General features: G+C 45.5%; 1 protein-coding gene across 1 annotated transcript; it reads right to left on the bottom strand.

The window, feature by feature from the left end:
• Positions 1 to 330: 330 nt before the first annotated feature.
• LOC120049077 (zinc finger protein 800-like) lies at positions 331 to 24,080 on the bottom strand. Its single transcript, XM_038995325.1, has 8 exons — positions 23,897 to 24,080; positions 11,101 to 11,275; positions 8,046 to 8,141; positions 7,582 to 7,725; positions 6,463 to 6,728; positions 6,379 to 6,420; positions 4,544 to 6,285; positions 331 to 2,219 (listed from the first exon to the last, which is right to left on the bottom strand). Coding segments are annotated over exons 2-8 (2,454 nt in total). The 5' UTR covers positions 11,264 to 11,275; positions 23,897 to 24,080; the 3' UTR covers positions 331 to 2,218.

The raw sequence follows: 24,080 nt of genomic DNA, 5'->3' as shown, positions 1-24,080 counted from the left end.
TACAGTCGTCACTGACACGACAACTAGATGGAGTTGTACTAGCCACAACCGTAGAAGCCATCAGTACCATAACACCAGCATAATGAATTAATGAGGTGTGTGTCTGTGTGGAAGCCACAATGCTGCATAATATGGCCTGGGTTTGAGACAGGGGGGGGCTATAATAAGTTCAGACGGAATAACCATAAACTGAATATTTCATTCACAGCTCTCCGAACAAATGTTGAGGGTTTAATTATCTCAATTGATTCTGGCTGAAATAGTGAGGAAAATATACATTTCACAACTACAAAATAAAAACACAAGAACACATTTTCCTTTTGGGTCGTTTATTATTGGGTTAAAAGTTGATTTCTTCAGGATGGATTTATGGGTTACATTATTTTCAACAGAAAACCTAACTGATCTACTCTTCTCCTTATCCTATGGAGGTGTTTAGGTTAGTTAGTACACAGTCCTGGGAAATGGCTACACTCTTTTATATCTGAATGTAGAGGACAAATAAGGAAAATCAGTCTTGAAAAGTAAAATCACTTAATTTCCCTTCTGCTCTGTCACAGATGTGCCGCCGAAACACACATCCTCTCGTTTAAAGAAAGAAAGAAAACTCTCTATGTCATTTCACCATCTGGTTTTGACACAGTCATGTGAGTGAGAGTCTGAACATAGCAGATTCTTCAAGTGCTTTGAACACATAGAGAAAAACTAAAAATCTCACTATTCAGATATATTGGAGCATATGTAACCGAACAGTAGGCTATACAATATCGCTACTTTTCAGGGAGATTCAAACGAAAACTATACATCACCTATACATCTGCCAATATATCTATCGTTTATACCATCCATATGATAGTTAATATGTACATCAGTCCGAGACCTGGTTTAACAAGCTTTTCCGTTAGAAAAATACAATTTGGTCTGTTTCTATTGTGCCATTGCTTTCTGACTGAACAAGACATGGTACATTTGGTCTGTCACCATGGCTACGTTTTTACAGGCAGCCAAATTCAGATTTTTTCTCCCCTCCCTAATTGGTCTTTTGACCAAACTGATCTTTTTTTTAAAGTCCGTAGCAAATTGAGTTACAAAACCATGATGCATCTGCAAAAGGACTAAGTGTCTTATTTGAAATAAATGTAACATTTTCACCAGACTTTTGTGAGAATTTCATGAGAATTACCTATCAAAGCTTTTTCAGAGCTGATCTGATTGGTCAAAAGTCCAATTAGTGAAAAAAAAATATCAGAATTGGGCTGCCTGTTTAAACACAGCTATAGGCATTCATCAACCAACCAATCAATGGTCACCATCTCTTCAATGTGCCAGTGTATCACTGGTCAGCTACCTACATGTCTTTCTCTGTCAGTTAATCACCCAAACCATATCTCTTGGAATGACAGAAAAACTAAAGCCTATCTGGATGAACTGAGTTAGTATGGAGTCCTTCCCAGTGGATGGATAGCTTACTATGAGCTGGGGAAATAAACCACTAACATCACTACTGCTGGCTCTGGCTGGGCCAACTTCACAGCCTACACAGGGGAGGTCTCTCCAACCCTGTTCCTAGAGAGCCACCGTCCTGTAGCTTCACTCCAACCCTAATCTAGCACACATGATTCTAATAATGACCTAGTTGATAAGATGAATCGGGTAAGATACTACTGGGGCTGGAGTGAAAACCGACAGGAGGGTAGCTCTCCGGGAACAGGGTTGGAGAGCCCTGCCTTAAAGTCTGATCCTATAAAAGCAGAACTGGAGCACCCTCTACTGGTCAGATATGGGATATCTATGGTGTGCTAAGAGCGCTCCCGACCCTGCCCTCTTCTCTCCCCGCCCCTAAGGTTTATACAGGCTCAGGTCTAGACCAGGTGTGTGTGTGTGTGTGTGTATATATATCTACATGTACAGTGATTGTAACCTACACACAGCAGTGTGATAGCATCAGTGCCTCCACAGATTGAGTGTCCACTGGCTCCACACCTCTGGCATCACGTTGGCTCCCATCCCTCCTTCTAGTGTCGGATTCCAACAATACTTTTGGTCCCTTAGATGGGAAGTCTCCCCTTCGTTCACCCCTTCCTCTCTCTCTCTCTCAGTTTCACTTTTCCCAGTCCAGCTGCTTTCTTCATCATCGTTAGCGGTGCTCCTTCATCCGTTAAGTCTCTCCTCTCAGGATGGAGGCTCCCAAGAACCAGGAGTGAGACGAGACTGGGGATCTGAGAGAGAGACAACAGCAGCTGTTAGAAGGCGCTCGGCAGTCAATTAGAGCCAGTTTAAACACCGTTTCTGTTTCCTCTCCTCTGCTCTGCTGTAACATCACTACCCCAAGGACTAGCCTCGTCCCAGACATAAACACCCTAACACTTTAATCAGTTGTCTGTCTGGACCTGGATGACAAACACACACACTAATCAACTGTCTGTCTGGATACTCTCTCACACACACACACTTTAATCAGGTGTCTGCACTCGCTCCCTTTCATTGAAACCTACAGTCGTCCAGGGGAGAAAACAAGTTCAACTCTCTGGAGGAGAAGCGACACCTGAATCAGCCTGTGTGTGTGTGTGTGTGTGTGTGCGTGCGTGCGTGTCGTAGCAGACTGAGACCAAAGGGTTTCAATGATGTGTGTTAAAAGAGAATGTTCTTCCCCTCTCTGTGGTCTCTTGACACCCCACCGTGACTAACACTGTGCATAGATCTACACACACACACACACACAAAACACAGTGGTGGGGTTAGTTTAATCACAGCTAAAGAGGCTAGACCTGAGCGGAGACAGACAGACCACACAGAGCAAAGGGAAAAGAGTAAACCTGGAGGAGGGATTCAGCCTTACTTCCGGGCCTGGCTACAGGATCCATATTTTATTAGAGAGTGAGTGAACAGAGAATGAAGTTTGAGGACATCTAAATTCATAAGACATTGTGATATACGATGGTATCCCCCCCCCCCCCCCGCCCCATTGGGCTATAGCGCGAAATCACATGCTACAACTGGACGAATCACGACAAAGGATAACGTTGCTGAAAGCCCGGGCAGAGGCTCAGTGCAGGCAAATCTTTTCTAGTAATATTTTCAGGTGGAGCTTTTGGCATGGAACAGGTTTGTGTGGCGCGCACATGACGGAGCAACGTGACGGCCAACTGACGAGGAACTGGCCGTCTTGCCGTAGTTTGCTTCTATCCAGCCCATGATTTAGAACCTAAGTCCATCGTCTTCAGAACTGGATCATATTTGCTTTATTTGCCACATCCTCCTCTCGTAATATTGTTGGTTCAATCGCTCATAAAACTGTGATTGAGAGTAGCCTTTTTCTTCTTGAAAGCGGCAACTTTAATTAACCTTTAACTAACCTTCTTAGGCTATTAGAATATTGGGGAAATTGGCTCCGGTTCATAATTTTAACTAGTAGGAGGATTGGCAGCTTGGTTTTCGCATCGCGGGTTTTCTCTGCATCACACGGATAATGTCTTTATTAATAAGCTTAAACTTGACTCAACTTGTCATTCAGTTTTTCTACAGGCTATTGATATTTGTTTTCCCTCATTATTACCCTGGCTACTTACGTTTTTAGGCTATTCAAACAACTTTATGAGATGAAAGCGTAGCCTAGCCAAAAGTAATATTCATAGCCTATCGAAATGGAGAGAGAAGGGAAACCAGCCCCCAGAAATTGAAAATAGAGATAGATAAGGATTAGCCGTTATATAATGTGTACAAAACATTAAGAACACCTGCTCTTTCCATGACAGACTGACCAGGTGAATCTAGGTGACTTCAATCAGTGTAGATTTTTAAGCCTCGAGACATGGATTGTGTATGTGTGCCATTCAGAGGGTGAATGGGCAAGACAAAATATTGAAGTGCCTTTAAACAGGATATGGTAGTATGTGCCAGGCACCTCGGTTTGTGTCAAGAACTGCAACGGTGCTGGGTTTTTCACGCTCAGCAGTTTCCCGTGTGTTTCAAGAATGGTCCAGCACCCAAAGGACATCCAGCCAACTTGACACAACTGTGGGAAGCATTGGAGTCAACATGGGCCAGCATCCCTGTAGAACGCTTTCGACATGTTGTAGAGTCCATACCCTGACGAATTGAGTCTGTTCTGAGGGTAAAATGAGGGGGGGGGCAACTCAATATTAAGAAGTGTATGTATAAAATGAATAGGTTTAGGTTATAAGGTCCATACATCTGACAGAGACAAATAAACACAATTTTCTGACTGGACATTTTGCGCTGCTTTGGTGGAATTCTCCACTCTACAAAGCAGGAATAGGATATTACTCGGAATGTCACTTGTGTGCTGCCCTGCTGTGCGCTGCCCAGTCAAGTTCAAATAGGCTAAACCAAGTTCAAATAGGCTGTCAATCATCGTCAATAGACGATACTATCGTGATATCACCCAACCCTACTCTCCTGGCTCAATCTCTCTAAGGCCCCCCTCCCTCTCTCATAACAACCCATTTCACACGTCACTTCCTCTCTCCCTCTCTTACTACAAGATATCGACAAAGACAACCATATGTGTAGTGAGGCTCACCAGAGCATTGCCTTGGACCGAGTGCTGACCCCCTTAGCCCTGGCGTCACTGGGCGGCATGCTGACCAGTGGCGTGGCGTTCCGGTGGCTCCTCTTATGGGACTCCAGGTAGAGTTTCCTGGCAAAGGCCCGGCCGCACACGTCACAAGCGTGGAGCGAGAAGTTCTTGGTGACACGCACCTCTGTGCTACTGCTGCTGCTCTCCTGGTGGGCGTCATGGCGACGCGTGTGGGGGGGTGTCGGGGCGGGGGTGTCGGGGTGTTTGTCATTCTTACGGGTGACAGGTGACCCGGTTTGGGCCTCCTGCTGCTTCTCCTGTCTCTCCTGGTTACGAGTGACCGGAGTGGAGGAGGAGAGGAGGTCCTGTTTGCGTGTGACTGGGTAGGAGGTGGTGGAGGAGTTGTTGAGGAGCTCCTGTTTGCGTGTGACTGGGGGCGTAAGGGGAAAGGGGGCCGAGTGGCACCCGTTCACCTCCTCCTTGACCGTTGTTCCTCCTCTCTTGTTGTTGTTGGCATTGGGGGGAGAGTTGAGGACCACCTCAGCCGGCCGCTTGACCGCACGCGACTCCAGCTTGGGGACGATCTTGGCCAGGTAGCCCGTCGACTTCTTGTGCACCACCGTCACGTGGCGCAGGACGTCGCGCTTGCGGCGGGACTCGTAGCGGCAGAGCGGGCAGCGGTAGAACTTGATGAAGATGTCCGTGCCGTCCGTGTGCAGCTCGATGTGCTTGGTGAGGTTCTGGCGCGAGCTGAACTGACGTTTGCACAGCTTGCAGAACAGCTGCTTGAAGTCGAACCCCACCGAGAGCTTCTGAGGGGGTCTCCCAAGAGTCCCACTACCACTACTAGTACCACCGGTGCTGTTGATGGAAGTGGAACGAGTTGATGTCTTGGGGCTGCTGCCACCCTCTTCCTCTTTGATCTTTTGACCCGACTTGGTTACCACGGCAATGCCCTTCCTATCCATGTCCTTCCTGTCTGCGTCGCCAGGCGACGAGGCGGGGCTGGAGTCAGGGTCGTCCCAGGATTCAACCGCCTCCTCCTTCATGCTCAAGCTGTTGCTAGGGGTGCTGTCAGTGTTGGTGGCTGTTTTGCTGTTGTTGTTTTTGTTGGTCGCCGTGGATGTGGTTGCGGTCGTGGAGACGGAGCTAACGTTCTTGAGATTGTAGATCTTGTGGACGATGCGCATGTGTCTCTTTAACATGACCTGGGAGCTGTACTTTCTCTTGCAGAGCAGACAGCGGCAGGAGGCCAGGTTGTACAGGGCCGATGCCAGGAGAGAAGGGGCAGGGGGCACCGCGGTGGAGGCTTTGGGGGGCTGAGGGCTAGTAGCCCCCGAAGCTCCTCCGCTCTTCGGGGTGTGACCTCTCGTGGGGGAGGAGCTGGCGCTCTTGCGGGGCGGCGTGGCCTCCAGGGACAGCGGCTGGCCGGGGCGCGTGGCTATGTCCGGCGTGATGGTGTCCCGACGCAGGCCGCGGTGCACCTCGTCAAAATGGCGGCGCACGTTGGCCTTGGTGGCGAAGGACTTGAAGCAGACGGGGCAGGACTTGCCGCTGGGCGTGTGCAAGGGGCGAGACCGACCTTTGACCATGGAGAGGAGGCTGATGGGAACGGTGCGCGTCTCGGTGAACTTCCGGAGCTCCTCCAGCTTGGTCTGGTGCATCTTGCGACAGTGGCGGCGGATGCTGCGGCGAGAGTTGAAGTCCTTACCACACAGGCAGCACGAGATGGTAACGTCCTCCACCTAGGGAGAGAGAGACAGAGAGAGAGTATTATAGCGGGCGTTAGTTTGTGCCAGCGTGTGTCTGCTTGCGCGCTTTCTCCTGTGTGTACCCACCCCGCTCGTAGACCCCTCCTCCTCGGGCCGCGCCACCTCCTCTCCTCCCTCCTCCTCCTCCTGGTCACTCCTCCTCCTCTCCTCCCCCTCTCCAGTCTGCCCATTCTCCGGCGTCCCTCCCTGCTCCCTCCAGGGCTCAGGGCTGTGTGTGCGGGTCCCTCCAGGGGTGTGTGGAGCCCGGGGGAAGTGGGCCAGCTCCTCCTCGGAGGACAGGAACTGGAACACAGCGTTATTGGAGGTCTGGATTGGCTCCAGGCGCATCACGTAGTCCGGCCGGTCCTTCCTGGGGTAGATGGCCTCCAGGAGGTCCTTCATGGCCACGCTCTGCTTGTCACCCTCGCCCGCTGGATCTAATGGGTCAGGGAGGAGGAAGAGAGAGGCATTAGAAAAGGAACATTTTCAATCAGACACCAATAGTTGCTCCCAAATGTGATGCGTATTGAGCCTAGAGACGTCACAACACTAAGAAGGAACATTCCCGGGAGAAGGAACGTTTTCAAACTTGCCAAAGGGAGAAACAAAAACACACATTTTTTTTCTGTTTCCAAATAAGATATGTAATGAGCACAGTGTGGCAACATCAACCACGTTTCAACCACATCATTAAATAGCAATTGAACGCATCTTTGTGGTTTCACAGACATGGTCTTATGATCCCTAGTTCAATACACAGACGAGAGAACAGAGGATTTCCTAGATGACTTTCTAGATATAGACAGAAGTCATAGAGAATGGAAGAGTAGTAGCTAATTAGGCTGGATCAAAGAGAGGCTGGAGCATGAAAGAGAATTTAGTTAGAGTATAGGAGGAGAGAAAGGGACCAACTACATTAGGGAGAGAGAGAGAGCGAGAAGCGAGAGAGAGACAGAGACATGGAGAGACAGAGACGTGGCGAGACAGAGAGAGACAGAGACATGGAGAGAGACAGAGAAAGACAGAGACATGGAGAGACAGAGACATGGAGAGAGACAGAGAAAGACAGAGACATGGAGAGACAGAGACACGGAGAGAGACAGAGAAAGAGAGTGAGTGTAGACCAACAAAGACCGTGAGTGAGTGAGTGAGTGAGTGGATAAAGTGGGGGACAGAAAAAAAGAGACAAGGATAGGCATTAAGTGGGCAGAGTGAGAGACAAACATCGACAACGAGGGAGAGAGACAGACAGAGAGAACAAGAGAGCCTTAGAGAGGTGTAGCCACGTACCGTCGGGCTTGGACAGTCTGGTGATGCAGTAGTACTCTTTGTGGGTGATGAGGTTGGGCAGGCCCCGGAACAAGCTGCGACATGTCTTACACTCAAAGATGGTGTCCACCTCGTTCAGCAGCATGTGCTTCAGCTGGGCAGTACCTACACAGACAACACCAGGGGGCAGTGTTAGTGAGCACTGGCTGATACAGACAGACAGGACAAATAGGACTGATCGATTATCAACTCCTAGAGCCTGTAACCCTTCGGTGTTTGCATACCTGAAGGAATATGATAGGTGTAATTAAATAGATTTAGTTTGGTGGAGGAGCGATCATCATTTTTATTCAGATCGGCAAACATTGAAAGAGTCGAAGCTAAGTGTTGCACTTGAGTCATGTTTCATAACAAAATGTATGACTATGTCGTGATTCCTAATTAAAAGACCTCCGTGCTATCTGAGTAGCGTGACTAGATGTTACCTGAGCGGAAGACCTCTATGATCTGCTGGATGCCAGACTTGGAGGTCTGGAGCTGCTGCTGCAACAGCGGAGGGTCGCCTGGCTCCACGCAGTACCCTGCAGAGGTCACACACTTCAATACAACACTTCACTCTGCCCCCAGCCATGGAGTGTGTGTGTGTGTGTGTGTGTGTGTGTGTGTGTGTGTGTGTGTGTGTGTGTGTGTGTGTGTGTGTGTGGAGAGAGTGGCTATTTCCTATAGGAAAAGACTGGAATGGGTTTGCTGCCAGAGCCTGGGCATATAAGAATAGAAGTGGTGGCAGCCCCTATACAATGAATGTGGTGTGTGCAATGTGTGTCACAGTGTGTGTGTGTGTGTGTGTGTGTAGGCTCCTCCCCCGCCCCTCAGGGTGTGCTGATTTAATCCGACCCCCGACCCCCCTACAGCCTGTGGTCAGATGGTGACCGATCAAGCGCGCCGACACAGCCTGCACCAAACACAGGGGAGTAATCATTACGCCATTTCTGTTGCAAAACATTTTGTCTGTTGCGAAACCGTTCCAAACGAGAGTTTCTATTGGAATAATTCAGGTAGGTCCCTCCCCGTTTCGTTCCGTTTGCTCGGTATGCATCCGTTTGGTTCTTTACGGTTTCCGTAATGAATACACCACAGTTCACCCCTTCCGCCCCGCTAGAGCCGGACAAACAGGAAATGTGCGTGTGACAGTTTTATGCAATAGACAGAGCTGATGAAACAGATATTTCACACGTTCCCTCCAGTTATTGGGGCCTATATTTAGAGAGTATGGCCCAATCCAAAACGGACCCCTAAGCAAAAATGGTAAAACTTCCACCTAGCCTATCAGAGGGCAAGGTGGGAGATATTACCATATTGCTTACACCTGTCAAATCCTCTCAGATCTCCACAGGGGTCCATTTGGGATTGGGCCCTTGACTGAGGTTTCCCCTCTGTCTCCGGCTGCATTTCACTACTCCAGCATGTCTTCCTTTTCCCTTTCATCTGCACTGACGTGAAAGATCTGGACAGGCTTCAGCCATATTGCTTCAGGGCATTTCCACGTAAAAGGAGCCATGAGCAACAACATGTGAAGTCCATAGGAGCATGTCAAATTGGGTGTCAAATAAAAGATTGAGAGTATCTTTTTGCAATATTAAGGCCTGCGTCATTTTTCCCCCCCAACCATTTTCTATCCTAAACATTATGAATAAGAAAGGCTTTGATTTCTGATCAAACAGATGGAAAAGTGGGTCCTAGAAAACATCTACCAGAAAAAGTCTGAAAAGGTATTAGAAAAACATCAAAAACACAACAAAGTCGAAGTAAAGTCCAACACTTATATTTAGTTTTGCCTTGTACGTTTAAGAAACATTGCCTTGTACCTTGAAATTCGGTTACCAAAACCCCACATATCTTTGAAGATATTTTCACATTTCTCTCCGATGATGAAAGCTCACAGAAGTAATAAGTAAAGGTAGACCTACCAATTAGCTCTAGTGTTTTTACTGATATCTATTTTGTTTCTGAATTATTAAAGTGATTAAAACTGTTTACAACATTTCTGAAAAATCTGATACGGAATTACTGCAATTTAATTGGCTACAATGGGAAATCATCGAAGTCACAAACTACAGTTGGGTCACCTGCTACTGTCCTCCCTTCCACTGGCATACTGGTTTTCTTTCTCTTTCTGTCGTCTGGTGGTCAAGCAAGTGTGAAAACATTCTGGTCTCTCTCTCTCTCTCTCATTAATGTAATCTCTCCGAGACACCTACCCATGAGCCCCTTTCTTTCCATTTACTGTAACCAGCATCCGGATGTCCATAGACATTGAAAAGTAGTTGACATTTGGTCAGTTCCCCCTGGGCTTGATTTCAATGTGCACAGACGTCGTTGTTTGATAGGCTCCGGACCGGCTTTAATTTCAACGTCCATTGATTTTACGTCCGGTCCCGACCGGCCTCGATTCGGCCCAATAGATTATTCAGATTATTCAAATCTGAACTAACCATAGACGCACATGTTTCACAAGTTAGGAGAGCACAGTCCTGTACAGTAGATTAGAATTCAGTATACACAGTAGACTAATATACTGTGCTGCACTATACGGTACTGAACTCTATTGTACTGTACTATACTGTGTTGTACTATGATGTCCAAACTTGTGAAAGATGGATGTCTATTGTTTCATATTTGGTCCGGTCTAACCTAATTTGATCTCGTTTGGGGCGGAGCTCATTAAAATAATTTGCTATTTTATTAGGATCCTCATTAGCTGTAGCAAAATTAGCAGCTACTCTTCCTGGGGTCCACACAAAACATGAAACATAATACAGAATGACATAATACAGAACATCATTAGACAAGAACAGAACTACATACATTTAATAATATCCAGTGTACCCAACTATGAAAAGGAAGATATTGCATATTTATACCTTTGTGTAACTAGGATACATCACCATGAAGAGAATGAAATTGATATGCATAATTATGCCTAGTACAAATCCACTTCATTTACTGTAGTTCACTAACCAAAAGAGATTTCTTCAAAGTCACGGTGTCATGTCATAGCTGACACCTCATTCTTTCTGCAGACACCTCTCCTCTGTCACTCTCCTCTCCTCTCCTCTCCTCTCCTCTCCTCTCCTCTCCCATGTCACTCTCCTCTCCTCTCCTCTCCCATGTCACTCTCCTCTCCTCTCCTCTCCCATGTCACTCTCCTCTCCTCTCCTCTCCCATGTCACTCTCCTCTCCTCTCCTCTCCCATGTCACTCTCCTCTCCTCTCCTCTCCTCTCCTCTCCTCTCCTCTCCTCTCCTCTCCTCTCCTCTCCTCTCCTCTGTCATGTCACTCTCCTCTCCTCTGTCATGTCACTCTCCTCTCCTCTCCCAGTCTCCTCAGCCAGTCTCCTCTCCTCAGGCAGGACAGACTGGCCAACAATGAATGAATAAATATATTGTATCTATATAGCGCCTTTCACTAGTGCTCCAAAGTATGTTTTAAGGACTTCAATCAAACTAACGGTAGGTTGGTGTAGACAAGTGGGCAGTCTTACCTGGTGTCCTGGGGGCTGTGTCAGGGCCAGGGTTCAGGTCAGTCATTGGGTTAGGGCTGCTGGGCTGTGGCTCGTCTGTCTGGCAGCACTGGTCTCTGGTAACATGGTTCTCAGGCTCAGGTTGGGGCTCGTCCTGGGGGATCTCCTCCATCTCCACCTCCATCCTGCTGGAACTCTGATACACAGACAGACAGACACAGAGAGAGAGAGAGAGAGAGAGAGACAGAGAATGGTTAAGTTTACCTTTAAAACCTCACAGACACCCCTGGGCTATACGATGGTCAGGGAAACACTGGGACAGAGGGTATGGGGTGCGGAGTTGGAAAAAGAGGCACATGTAACTGCCAAAATAAAGGAAACACTTAAGTAAATGAGGGATACAAAGTATATTGAAAGCAGGTGATTCAACACAGGTGTGGTTCCTGAGTTCCACAAGAAATACAATAATTTGGTGTAACACCGGAATCGCATCCCTCCAATAAAGATCCAGACATTTATAGAATCTATGCCAATGTGTATTAAAGCTGTTCTGGTTGCTCGTGGCGGCCCAGCAACCCTAATAAGACACTTTATGTTGGTGTTTCCTTTACTTTGGCGGTTACCTGTACATCTACAGACACTCTATGACTAGCCAATGTAACACCAGCATTATAAGTGTTATAGGAGAACCTTACTTATATAGGAGAGCCACAGAAATACTGTATATGGCACTACGGAACCGATTCTATAGCTGCATAATTGGTCTGAGGAAAAAGTGACCTAATGAGTCATTATGCCAAGCACTATTTGATCAGCGGTGCTGTTGCTGATCTCGACACCTGCTGTGTCGTGTGGCATTGTTTGGCTGGGTCTGATAAGGGTGGGTGGTGGTTACACTGCTGGCTGAGCAAGACTCTCGCCTGTCTGTCTCTCGGTTTCTCTCTCCAGGGTGATTGGAGATGTTTCCCAGCACACCCAGCCAGCCAGCTAACACACTTTCTCTCTCGCTCTCACACTAACACACACACACACTAGGCTGTCAGAGATACGGGACTCTACACTGACCCTTGCCTTCGCTCACCCCTGCCCTCCTCTCTTCTCTCCCTCCCCCTCTCCATCCCTCACTCTGTCTCCATCTCCCGCTCTCATCTCCCCATTGCCTTCGGGGAGGGGGGAAAATGCCTGAGCCATGGCTCCTCCTACCCTAACCACAGACATACACCTGACCAACCTAATGAGGAAGGTCTCTGACGACCTCAGAGGAAATAAGAAATGGGGTTTTATTGTACCAATCAGTCTCTTGATGATCCAGTGAGAGATTGGCTTCCTTTATGTACAGCGCCTTCAGAAAGAATTGACACCCCTTTTTGTTGTGTTACAGACTGAATTTTAAATTGATTCAATTGAAATTTTGTGTCACTGATATACACACACACACACACAATACCCCATAATGTCAAAGTGGAATTTGTTTTTTGAAATGTTTACAAATTCATAAAAAATGAAAAGCTGAAATGTCTTGAGTCAATAAGTGTTCAACCCCTTTTGTTATGGAAAGTCTAAATATGTTCAGGAGTAAAAATGTGCTCAACAAATCACATACGTTGCATGGACTCATTATGTGTTCAATATTAGTGGTTAACATGATTTTTGAATGCCTACCTCATCCTTGTACCCCACACATACAATTATCTGTAAGGTCCCGCAATGGAGTAGTGAATTTCAAGCACAGATTTAACCACAAAGACCAGGGAGGTTTTTCAATGCCTCGCAAAGGGCACCGATTGCTAGATGTGTCAAAATAAACAGATGCTGAATATGGTGAAATTATTCATTAGGCTTTGAATGGTATACAGTGGCTTGCGAAAGTATTCACCCCCCTTGGCATTTTTCCCATTTTGTTGCCTTACAACCTGGAATTAAAATAGATTTTTGGGGGGTTTGTATCATTTGATTTACACAACATGCCTACCACTTTGAAAATGCAAAATATGTTTTATTGTAAAACAAACATGAAATAAGATTTTAAAAAACTGAAAACTTGAGCGTGCATAACTATTCACCCCCCAAAGTCAATACTTTGTAGAGCAATTACATCTGCAAGTCTCTTGGGGTATGTCTCTATAAGCTTGACACATCTAGCCACTGGGATTTTTGCCCATTCTTCAGGGCAAAACTGCTCCAGTTCCTTCAAGTTGGATGGGTTCTGCTGGTGTACAGTAATCTTTAAGTCATACCACAGATTCTCAATTGGATTGAGGTCTGAGCTTTGACTAGGCCAATCCAATACGTTTAAATGTTTCCCCTTAAACCACTCGAGAGTTGCTTTAGCAGTATGCTTAGGGTCATTGTCCTGCTGGAAGGTGAACCTCCGTCCCTGTCTCAAATCTCTGGAAGACTGAAACAGATTATCCCTCAAGAATTTCCCTGTATTTAGCACCACCCATCATTCCTTCAATTCTGACCAGTTTCCCAGTCCCTGCCAATGAAAAACATCCCCACCGAATGATGCTGCCACCACCATGCTTCACTGTGCGGATGGTTTCACGGGGTGATGTGAGGTGTTGGGTTTGCGCCAAACATAGAGTTTTCCTTGATGGCCAAAAAGCTCAATCTGACCAGAGTACCTTCCCACATGCCATTTGGCAAACACCAAACGTGCTTGCTTATTTTTGTCTTTAAGCAATGGCTTTTTTCTGGCCACTCTTTCGTAAAGCCCAGCTCTGTGGAGTGTACGGCTTAAAATGGTCCTATGAACAGATACTCCAATCTCTGCTGTGGAGCTTTGCAGCTCCTTCAGAGTTATCTTTGGTCTCTTTGTTGCCTCTGATTTATTCCCTCCTTGCCTGGTCCGTGAGTTTTGGTTTCTCTTGGCAGGTTTGTTGTGGTGCCATATTCTTTCCATTTTTTAATAATGGATTTAATGGTGCTCTGTGGGATGTTCAAAGTTTCTGATATTTTTTTTAGAACTCAACCCTGATCTGTACTTCTCCACAACTTTGTCCCTGACCTGTTTGGAGAGCTCCTTGGTCTTCATGGTCCCGCTTGCTTGGTGGTGCCCCTTGCTTAGTGGTGTTGCAGACTCTGGGGCCTTTCAGAACAGGTGTATATACACTGAGATCATGTGACACTTAAATAAAGTCCACATGTGTGCAATCTAACTAATTATTTGACTTCTGAAGGTAATTGGTTGCACCAGATCTTATTTAGGGGCTTCATAGCAAAGGGGGTGAATACATATGCACTCACCACTTTTCCGTTTTGAATTTTTGAAACAAGTTATTTTTTTTCATTTCACTATATCATGTCCATTATATGAAATCTAAATAAAAATCCATTTAAATTACAGTTTGTAATGCAACAAAATAGCAAAAACACCAAGGGGATTAATACTTTTGCAAGGCACTGTATAAATACACCCAGTCAGTCACTACAAAGATAAAGGCATCCTTCCTAACTCAGTTGCCTGAGAGGAAGGAAACTGCTCTGAGATTTCACCATGAGGCTGATGGTGATTTTAAAACAGTTTAATGGTTATGATCTGAGAGAACTGAGGATGGATCAACAACATTGTAGTTACTCCACAATACCAATCTAAATGAGTGAAAACAAGGAAGCCTGTACAGAATACAAATATTCCAAAACCTGCATCCTGTTTGCAACAAGGCACTTAAGTAATACTGCAAAAAAGGTGGCAATGAAATTAACTTATTGTCCTGAATGCAAAGCGTTATATTTGGGGGAAAACAACACAGCACATCACTGAGTACCACTCTTCATATTTTCAAGCATGGTGGGGGCTATGTTATGGGTATGCTTGTCATTGGCAAAGACTAGGGAGTTTTTTTTAGGTTAAAAAGAAACGGAACACAGCTAAACACGGGAAAAATTCTAGAGGAAAACCTGCTTCAATGTGCTTTCCACCAGACATTGGGCGACGAAGGAACCTTTTCCGAAGGGCAATAACCTAAAACAGGCCAAATCTACACTGGAGTTGCTTACCAAGATGTTCATGGGTGGTTTAGTTTTGAATTAAAATCAGCTTGAAAATCTATGGCAAGACTTGACAATGGTGGTCTAGCAATGATCAACAACCAACCTGACAGTGCTTGAAGAATTAAAAAAAGAATAATGTGCAAATATTGTACAATCCAGGTGTGCAAAGCTCTTAGAGGCTTACCCTGGAAGACGCACAGCTGTAATCACTGCCAAAGGTGATTCTAACATGTATTGACTTAGGGGGTTGAATACTTATCTCATCACGATATATTAGTGTTTCATTTTTTTATTAATTTGCAATAAATGTATGAATTTTTCGACCACTTTGACATGAGTATTTTGTGTAGACCGTTGACCCCCAAAAATTACAATTAAATCCATGTTAATCCCACTTTGTAACAACAAAATGTAGGAAAAAGTAAAGGGGTGTGAATACTTCCTGACGGCACTGTACTTCTGATGAGAGAGAGAGAGAGAGAGAACTTGTCATCTCACTCACTGATTGATGAGTAAACAGTGAGGAAGACTGTCTGTATTTAACTACTGTATGACAGACGCTGTGAAGAGGAAAAGGGACAGACAGACAGTGGGCTGGAAACAGGAAGGAGTGCAGGGATGGTTCCACTGAGAGGACACTCCTAAGAGTGGGTATACACTAGAAGCAGGTGTGTGTAGATTGGGAGTCAGAATATAAACATAGTACACTAGGAGTGAGGGACTATTGTTTAGGAGAGGTGGGGATAGTATATCTTTGGGGTGCTACTAGGACTGTTTACTGGTAGGATATATACTGGGGTTGAGGGAGGGAACTGGTCTTGTCTCTACCTTAGTGTGTTGCTGAGAGGTCTTCCTCGGAGCGGATTTGGCCTTCACCATGCTGCTCTCTCTCTACCCAAACACCTGCAACAACACTGGAAGGAGCCCATGTTCCAGTGTGTGTTTTCCACCATCACCAAACGATGTTAAGATGCTGTCAGAGGTGAAAATAGAGGTAATACCTCCCTCTAGTGGTGGTCCCAGGCTAGTGCAGTTCCATCCATCACATCCACCTGCCTGACTGTCAGCACACTTCCAAGTCTTCATTTAAACTCAGCAAAAAAAGAAACGTCCCTTTTTCAGGACCCTGTCTTTCAAGGATAATTCATAAAAATCTTAATTGTAAAGGGTTTAAACACTGTTTCCCATGCTTGTTCAATGAACCATAAACAATTAATGAACACGCACCTGTGGAACTGTCGTTACGACACTAACAGCTTACAGACTGTAGGCAATTAAGGTCATAGTTATGAAAACTTAGGACACTAAAGAGGCCCTTCTACTGACCCTGAAAAACACCAAAAGAAAGATGCCCAGGGTCCCTGCTCACCTGCGTGAATGTGCCTTAGGCGTGCTGCAAGGAGGCATGAGCACTGCAGATGTGGCCAGGGCAATAAATTGCAATGTCCGTACTGTGAGACGCCTAAGACAGCGCTACAGGGAGACAGGATGGACAGCTGATCGTCCTCGCAGTGGCAGACCACATGTAACAACACCTGCACGGGATCGGTACATCCGAACATCACACCTGCGGGACAGGTACAGGATGGCAACCACAACTGCCCGAGTTACACCAGGAATGCACAATCCCTCCATCAGTGCTCAGACTGTCCGCAATAGGCTGAGAGAGGCTGGACTGAGGCCTGTTGTAGGCCTGTTGTAAGGCAGGTCCTCACCAGACATCACCGGCAGCAACGTTGCCTATGGGCACAAATCCACCGTCGCTGGACCAGACAGGACTGACAAAAAGTGCTCTTCACTGACAAGTCGCGGTTTTGTCTCACCAGGGGTGATGGTCGGATTCGCATTTATCGTCGGAAGGAATGAGCGTTACACCGAGGCCTGTACTCTGGAGCGGGATCTATTTGGAGGTGGAGGGTCCGTCGTGGTCTGGGGCGGTGTGGCCACACCAGATACTGACTGTTACTTTTGATTTTGACCCCCCCTTGTTCAGGGAGACATTGATCTCAGATGTTGAATCTTGTTATGGTCATACAAATATTTACACACGTTAAGTTTGCTGAAAATAAACGCAGTTGACAGTGAGGACATTTATTTTTTTTCTGAGTTTATTATTCAAAGAAAAGAGTATGTGTGTGTGCCTCTATCAGAGACTGCCCAACCCTCATACCCACCCACACACACACATTATATTTTCAATGCACTGTGAAATTGATTTACGGTACCGTCTCTGACTGTACCACGTATTGACCACCAGATGGTGACAAAGTCCATGTTTTGGAAGTCGTCAAAGAAGATGCCACAGTAACTATTTTATTCTGGCACTAATGCCTGAAGAGTCAACCCCCCTGTCGTGAGTCTGGTTCCTCTCAAAGTTTCTTCCTTCCAGGTCGTTTTTCCTGGTCACTGTACTAGTGCTTGCTGACTCACTTTAGGTTACTGTAAGGCACTTTGCAAATGTTTTGGTTAAGTCGGTGTATCTGTCCTCAATTTGCACAGATATGATCAAAACTAGTTTTCAGATTTCTATTCTTCCAAACCTAGCCTAATTCATAGGGAGGAAGATGGTCATCGCAGTTTCAGAGCGGGGAGAAATTCAAGAGCATGTTCAATGAAGAGTTCAGTGGTAATGCTCTCTGAGTGCATCAGACAGAATGGCCGGGTATAAATTGAGTCAATCCAATGTTGTGAGGCTCAATCAGAAAACATGCAGCTATCATCAGAGAGGTGACCTGATGATGAAGACTTGGTAACACGCTCAGGCGTTTCCATGGAGACAGAGACAGAAGTAGTTGTTCCTACTCAGGTAATATGAGTATTTATCAGTGGGCCTGTAGAGACATACACTGCTACCAGAACAAACTCACAAGAGAGTCATTTAAAGGGTAAATCTGTGATTGCTACGTCAATTTTTTTTAAACTTTTTTAATTCATGACATGCCACCGTCCCATTGATTCTTGAAGAATATAACTCATAAATGCCGCATAAGTCAGCCGAATTGTCTTACCCCATCAGAACCCAAAATATAAGCTTGTTTTACTCCTTTGCTAGTAAACAATGATTTGCAGACCAACACCGTATTGCCTCAAAACATGGTTAAACTTTAAAACATGTTGTTCTCATGGATGGTCAATCCTTGCACCCATAGCTCTGTTTATGATTTTAAGAAGGGTTACATTTCTCCACCCCCATCCCTAAGCTATTTACCAAATCAGTGGCGGGGGTCATTGATTTGTCATTATTTGAACTGCAGATTGCCCCTTTAACGTTGGTTAATAAGATGTACACTGCTGTGAAAGTACTGAACCCACACCTGCACAGGACTCCTGCTAGGCAGTAGGAAGTGAAAATAATTGAATGAAGAAATGACGGAAAAGTTCACAGCAATTATTTCTATGTGTAAGGGATGAGTTTATAAGTGCTGGAACAAAGACCGGATGCGCTCTGTTCACGTTGTAACCAGTGTGAGACACCATAACCTCACATGGAGACTGCTGCCCCCATAAACACACCCACTAGACTAGACAGACCACCAGCACACCATAACGCAGGTCTGCCCTTACAGTGAGTGATTCTCAACTTAATCAATCTAAATCCTGTCTAACAATAACAATAGGCTGGGCTTGGATGTTTACATTCACTTGTTATGCAACCCTCTCCTGGTCATTGTAATGAATCTGAAGAAGAATTAGACCCAAAATATACATCATAATAGCATTATATAGGCATAGTTTCTCTTGCCTTCGGCTAGTCTTCTTTAAATGGGCTAGAAAACAGTTTCCAAAGTGGGCACTGTTTAGGCCTATACTTTCAAATCATAACCCAACATAACCTAAATATAACCCTCATCTCCACAAGCTAAATACTGTCAAATTAAAATGCATTCAGATGATTTTCATTTGTCAATGAGCAAAAAAATGAAATACTACTTCTTGTTTGAAAGCAGAAAATTACCCTAGACAAGTGTAACTAACATGCGCAGTGCCCAACGTGGCGCAATAACAAAACCAAACGTTCAGTTGGATAATACGCCCCACTCGGGATGAAACCAGAAATGGTACAGCGTTTCCCCCGCTTTAATCTGAAAGGATGCTTTGTTTTTATGATTCATTATCGAGTATTTATTGTGTGCGCTATTCGTAAGAGCTTTACGGTCGAACAAAATGTATTGGTACGTTTACCATACAGTGGAAAAAATATATCCATATTTTGAGAAGTCGCGAGATATCGACCCCAGCAACTCCACAATGGCCACAATGTGTTGTCAAACGTGAAGGACGAAGTGAACTGCTCTCACTGATTAACAAAAGTCCCTGCGAGCCAGCCAGCCACCATCCCCTTACGCATTCCACGCAATGAGGAAGAAATGTTGCGAATCCGTGAAAGAAAATACCATAAAACGATGCCTACACTGTTCCATAACATCTCCAACTCGTCTCCACTAGCGAGCGCGCATTGATTGTTTAGCGTTTGGGTTTACAGTTATCTTTCAACGGGTAGCAGTCTCCATTAGCAACACCATATCCCATGGGCGTGCGAGGGCCGCGGGCTGTGACGCAAATGCCACTGGTGATTTGCAAACTTGACAGATCTAATTCAATGTGGCTAGATGACTATTCACCCCGCATTTAAAACTATAACATTCCCCTCCGTGCAGATGCCAGTAGCCACTAGCCAGCATATTATGTTAGGATTCGTTGCATAACTCGCCAGACCAACTTAATAAATTGTGCAACGAGAGAGAACGGGTGCAGTAGCCAGTGTGGATATTGTTACGTTTTGAATATGATGGCCCAATCAACAAAACACGTGAAATGACACAGCGACTTATAGTGACTTCGCTAAACATGGATCTATGGTAGCCAGCACTTGGCTACGTTCTGCTAGGACGCATGCAGCTGACGTTAGAGGAGGGCAGGGCAGCCAGCGAGTGGAACTTGGGACTTCATTCATACATAGACCATACGGGCGCCCGGATAAAAGGGCTGCATGAATACTGTATTGTGTGCTCTTTTCTCCAAGAGTCCCCAAGTATTTACAAAAGGTTCGCCCAAAAATATTGTGGCGAAACACAGGTGGTTTCAGCAGCTGCCGATACGTATGGAAAACCATTCACGCCACCAAACATTTTTTAAACGTCTACTACCTAAAAATGTCACGATAGACCTACCTACATCAACATTTTGATATAGTAGATCATACATAAACTCAGCAAAAAAAGACACGTCCTCTCACTGTCAACTGCGTTTATTTTAAGCAAACTTAACATGTGTGAATATTTGTATGAACATAACAAGATTCAACAACTGAGACATTAACTGAACAAGTTCCACAGACATGTGACTAACAGAAATTGAATAATGTGTCACTGAACAAAGGGGGCGGGGGCCAAATCAAAAGTAACAGTCAGTATCTGGTGTGGCCACCAGCTGCATTAAGAACTGCAGTGCATCTCATGAACTGCACCAGATTTGCCAGTTCTTGCTGTGAGATGTTACCCCACTCTTCCACCAAGGCACCTGCAAGTTCCCGGGCATTTCTGAGGGGAATGGCCCTAGCCCTCACCCTCCGATCCAACAGGTCCCAGACATGCTCAATGGGATTGAGATCCGGGCTCTTCGCTGGCCATGGCAGAACACTGACATTCCTATCTTGCAGGAAATTACGCACAGAATGAGCAGTATGCCTGGTGGCATTGTCATGCTGGAGGGTCTTGTCAGGATGAGCCTGCAGGAAGGGTACCACATGAGGGAGGAGGATGTCTTCCCTGTAACGCACAGCATTGAGATTGCTTGTAATGACAACAAGCTCAGTCCGATGATGCTGTGACAAACCGCCCCAGACCATGATGGACCATCCACCTCGATCCCGCTCCAGAGTACAGGCCTCGGTGTAACGCTCATTCCTTCCGACGATAAACACGAATCTGACCATCACCCCTGGTGAGATAAAACCGCGACTCGTCAGTGAAGAGTACTTTTTTGCCGGTCCTGTCTGGTCCAGCGACGGTAGGTTTGTGCCCATAGGCGACGTTGTTGCCGGTGATGTCTGGTGAGGACCTGCAAGCCCTCAGTCCAGCCTCTCTCAGCCTATTGCGGACAGTCTGAGCACTGATGGAGGGATTGTGCATTCCTGGTGTAACTCGGGCAGTTGTTGTTGCCATCCTGTACCTGTCCCGCAGGTGTAATGTTCGGATGTACCGATCCCGTGCAGGTGTTGTTACACATGGTCTGCCACTGCGAGGACGATCAGCTGTCCATCCTGTCTCCCTGTAGCGCTGTCTTAGGCGTCTCACAGTACGGACATGGCAATTTATTGCCCTGGCCACATCTGCAGTCATCATGCCTCTGGCACGTTCACGCAGATGAGCAGGGACCCTGGGCATCTTTCTTTTGGTGTTTTTCAGGTTCAGTAGAAAAGCCTCTTTAGTGTCCTAAGTTTTCATAACTGTGACCTTAATTGTAAGCTGTTTGTGTCTTAACGACAGTTCCACAGGTGCATTTTCATTAATTGTTTATGGTTCATTGAACAAGCATGGGAAACAGTGTTAAAACCCTTTACAATGAAGATCTGTGAAGTTATTTGGCTTTTTACAAATGATCTTTGAAAGACAGGGTCCTGAAAAAGTGATGTTTCTTTTTTTGTTGAGTTTATATAGGACATGTTTCTTCATTTGTAGCATTGTGTGGCGATTTCCATCTATCCACTTTGCAGAGATCAGCACAGCAGGGCCACCAGCAAAGGAATGGTCAGCTGGTATTTGCCTCACCACTTTTGATTTGGTTTAATACAAAATATTGAACCAAAAGCACTGAAAAGATGGGACAAAGTAGCCTACTGTTGTTTAGACTGATTTGCCTCATGATTTGTCAACTCGTGCACAATTCATTGGCGCTTCAGTCTGATCAACGTTGTTTCCACGGAATTTGAATGAAATTACATTCAACCAACATAGAATAGACGTTGAAATGACGTCTGTGCCCAGTGGGTACTGATAACAACCACAGCTAACAACCACCACTACAGCACAACTTTGGTTTATACTCAAACTTTGGCTGGCTAGGCTACCTAGACATTTTTAATTCAAAATGATTGATTGGAATGAATCAATCAACACAATAGTGATGGCATACTGTTTGATGAACTCTTCAATTACAAATGCAAAGGCCTACAGCCCTGAATAAAGCAAGCTCAGCCCTGTTCGTTTTATTGTCCAATTGCAATTGTTGTCTCTTTGTCTGTGTAAAGGACTTCCCATTAGTTAATTAAAAATAAATAAATAATGTAATATAATGAATATGAACAAGTACAAGGTTGCTGCAGTTTGACAGGGTTTTAATGGTTTCGTCCTCCCTAGGGCCCAGAGTAAAACAACAACAACATATGACCTGATTAGTAAAAAATCTGGTCCCATCATAGCCCATATAAAACTGTTTTACATTTGATTTATTACTATGTCTTACCCTACAACTTGGGTCTGGAGTTTTACCTAGTTAGGTTTGCCTACCAGATCAGGAGAAACTCTGTGCTCCTCACTCTGGGGCATAGCCTAGTGGTTAGAGCATTGGACCAGTAACTGAAAGGTCGCTGGTTTGAATACCCAAGCCGACAAGGTGAAAGATCTATGTGCCCTTGAGCTCCAGGGGTGCTGTACTACTATGGCTGACCCTGTAAAACAACACATTTCACTGCACCTGTCCAGTGTATGTGACAATACAACTTTTGGGGGGGAGGGGGGGAAGAAACATATCCTATATAGGCCTAGAGATCTATCTAAAAATGTCAACTTAGTATCTCAAAATGTTGATTTATGTAGGCCCATCTCAAAATGTCGACTTAGTGTCTGAACATTTTGAGATAGTGTCAACATTTTATGACTTAGATATCTGCATTTTGAGATAGTAGGCCTGTTGACATTGTGTGAATGGGCTTCCATAGATATGTGCAAAGCAGCATATCGTTGCGCAGCACTGAACTTCCCCAGTTTTGTGCTAACTACGTGATTGTCCAAAGGACCATTTTATTCAGTCTGTCCTCATTGGCAATCTGGGAGCCAGGGCGCAGGGCAGTTTACCGTTCTCATGGCACGATTTGCATTGCCCCATTATCCCCGAAAATCTCCTTTACACGGTTATATTGTCAGCCTCAAAACGCCAGTATTTTGAGCAACAAAAGACCAGCTTAACTTGATCAAAGCAGAAGCCAAGTACAAAATGCACCTTTCAAGCCGTAAAAGAGAGGCCCCTTCTACATATTGCAGCATGGCAGGGGAGTGCGGCGTAAAAACGGGCTAACCCAGACAAAATAAATACAAAGAGAACGTACAACACTCACATAAACACATCCATCACCATCTTAGGGAAATCCCTAAACCACTCTCAGATATTTGGCTTTGTAAAGACTCTCCCGAGGGGACGATATTACGAATGTAAAACCCTGCGCTTTGCGGCTCTGTGCCACCTTTTCCAAGAAGCAGCTTGGCGCACAGACCGGTGACCCTTCCGGCTTTGCGCGTCTTTATAACGACTAGATTTTACCAACAAATATAATTGTAACAATGAAATATGAATAAATACATCTAGTTGTAACTATCATCGTATTTGAGTTCCTGGAAATATTATTTAAGGGCGAGTTTGAGTCGCCGAAACCAATTCCTCTCCCCTCCATGGACAGGCAGAACAAGAGAAGGATGACGCCATTTTCTGCAAAAACAACCACGTTCGGGGAGCCAAGGCGAGGGCTTTTACGCTTCCATAACGCGTTCCAGGTCTTCGATCAGACATTTAGGGCGAATATAAATGTGTTAAGAATAGTTCTTACCTGTAGAAGTCTTAACCTGACGATGGAATCCTGTTTCACTGAGTAAAGCTACGGGCTTGGGCCGGGGAGCTACTTCGAGTCCGCGTCCCTGTCTGTAGCTAGCCGGAGATTGTTTATTACGCCTCTCAGCGCTCGGCTCGCTCCCTCGCGCTGAACAGTTCCTCCAGCAGCTGCCTTTGTGCAC

The sequence above is a fragment of the Salvelinus namaycush genome, chromosome 6 (genome assembly GCF_016432855.1).
Source record: "Salvelinus namaycush isolate Seneca chromosome 6, SaNama_1.0, whole genome shotgun sequence".
In the NCBI taxonomy this organism is placed as follows: Eukaryota; Metazoa; Chordata; class Actinopteri; order Salmoniformes; family Salmonidae; genus Salvelinus; species Salvelinus namaycush.
The sequence above is the reverse complement of the archived record's forward strand: the minus strand, read 5'-3'. Positions and strand labels throughout refer to the sequence as shown.

Bases quoted from the DNA above. Each gene is read 5' to 3' on its own strand.
- LOC120049077 (XM_038995325.1), bottom strand. From the start codon at position 11,263: ATGGAGGTGGAGATGGAGGAGATCCCCCAGGACGAGCCCCAACCTGAG. The intron at 7,726-8,045 runs GTAACATCTAGT...TTGTCTGTGTAG, and splicing joins CATAGAGGTCTTCCGCTCAG to GTACTGCCCAGCTGAAGCAC. The intron at 6,286-6,378 runs GTGGGTACACAC...CTCTCTCCCTAG, and splicing joins AGGAGGGGTCTACGAGCGGG to GTGGAGGACGTTACCATCTC.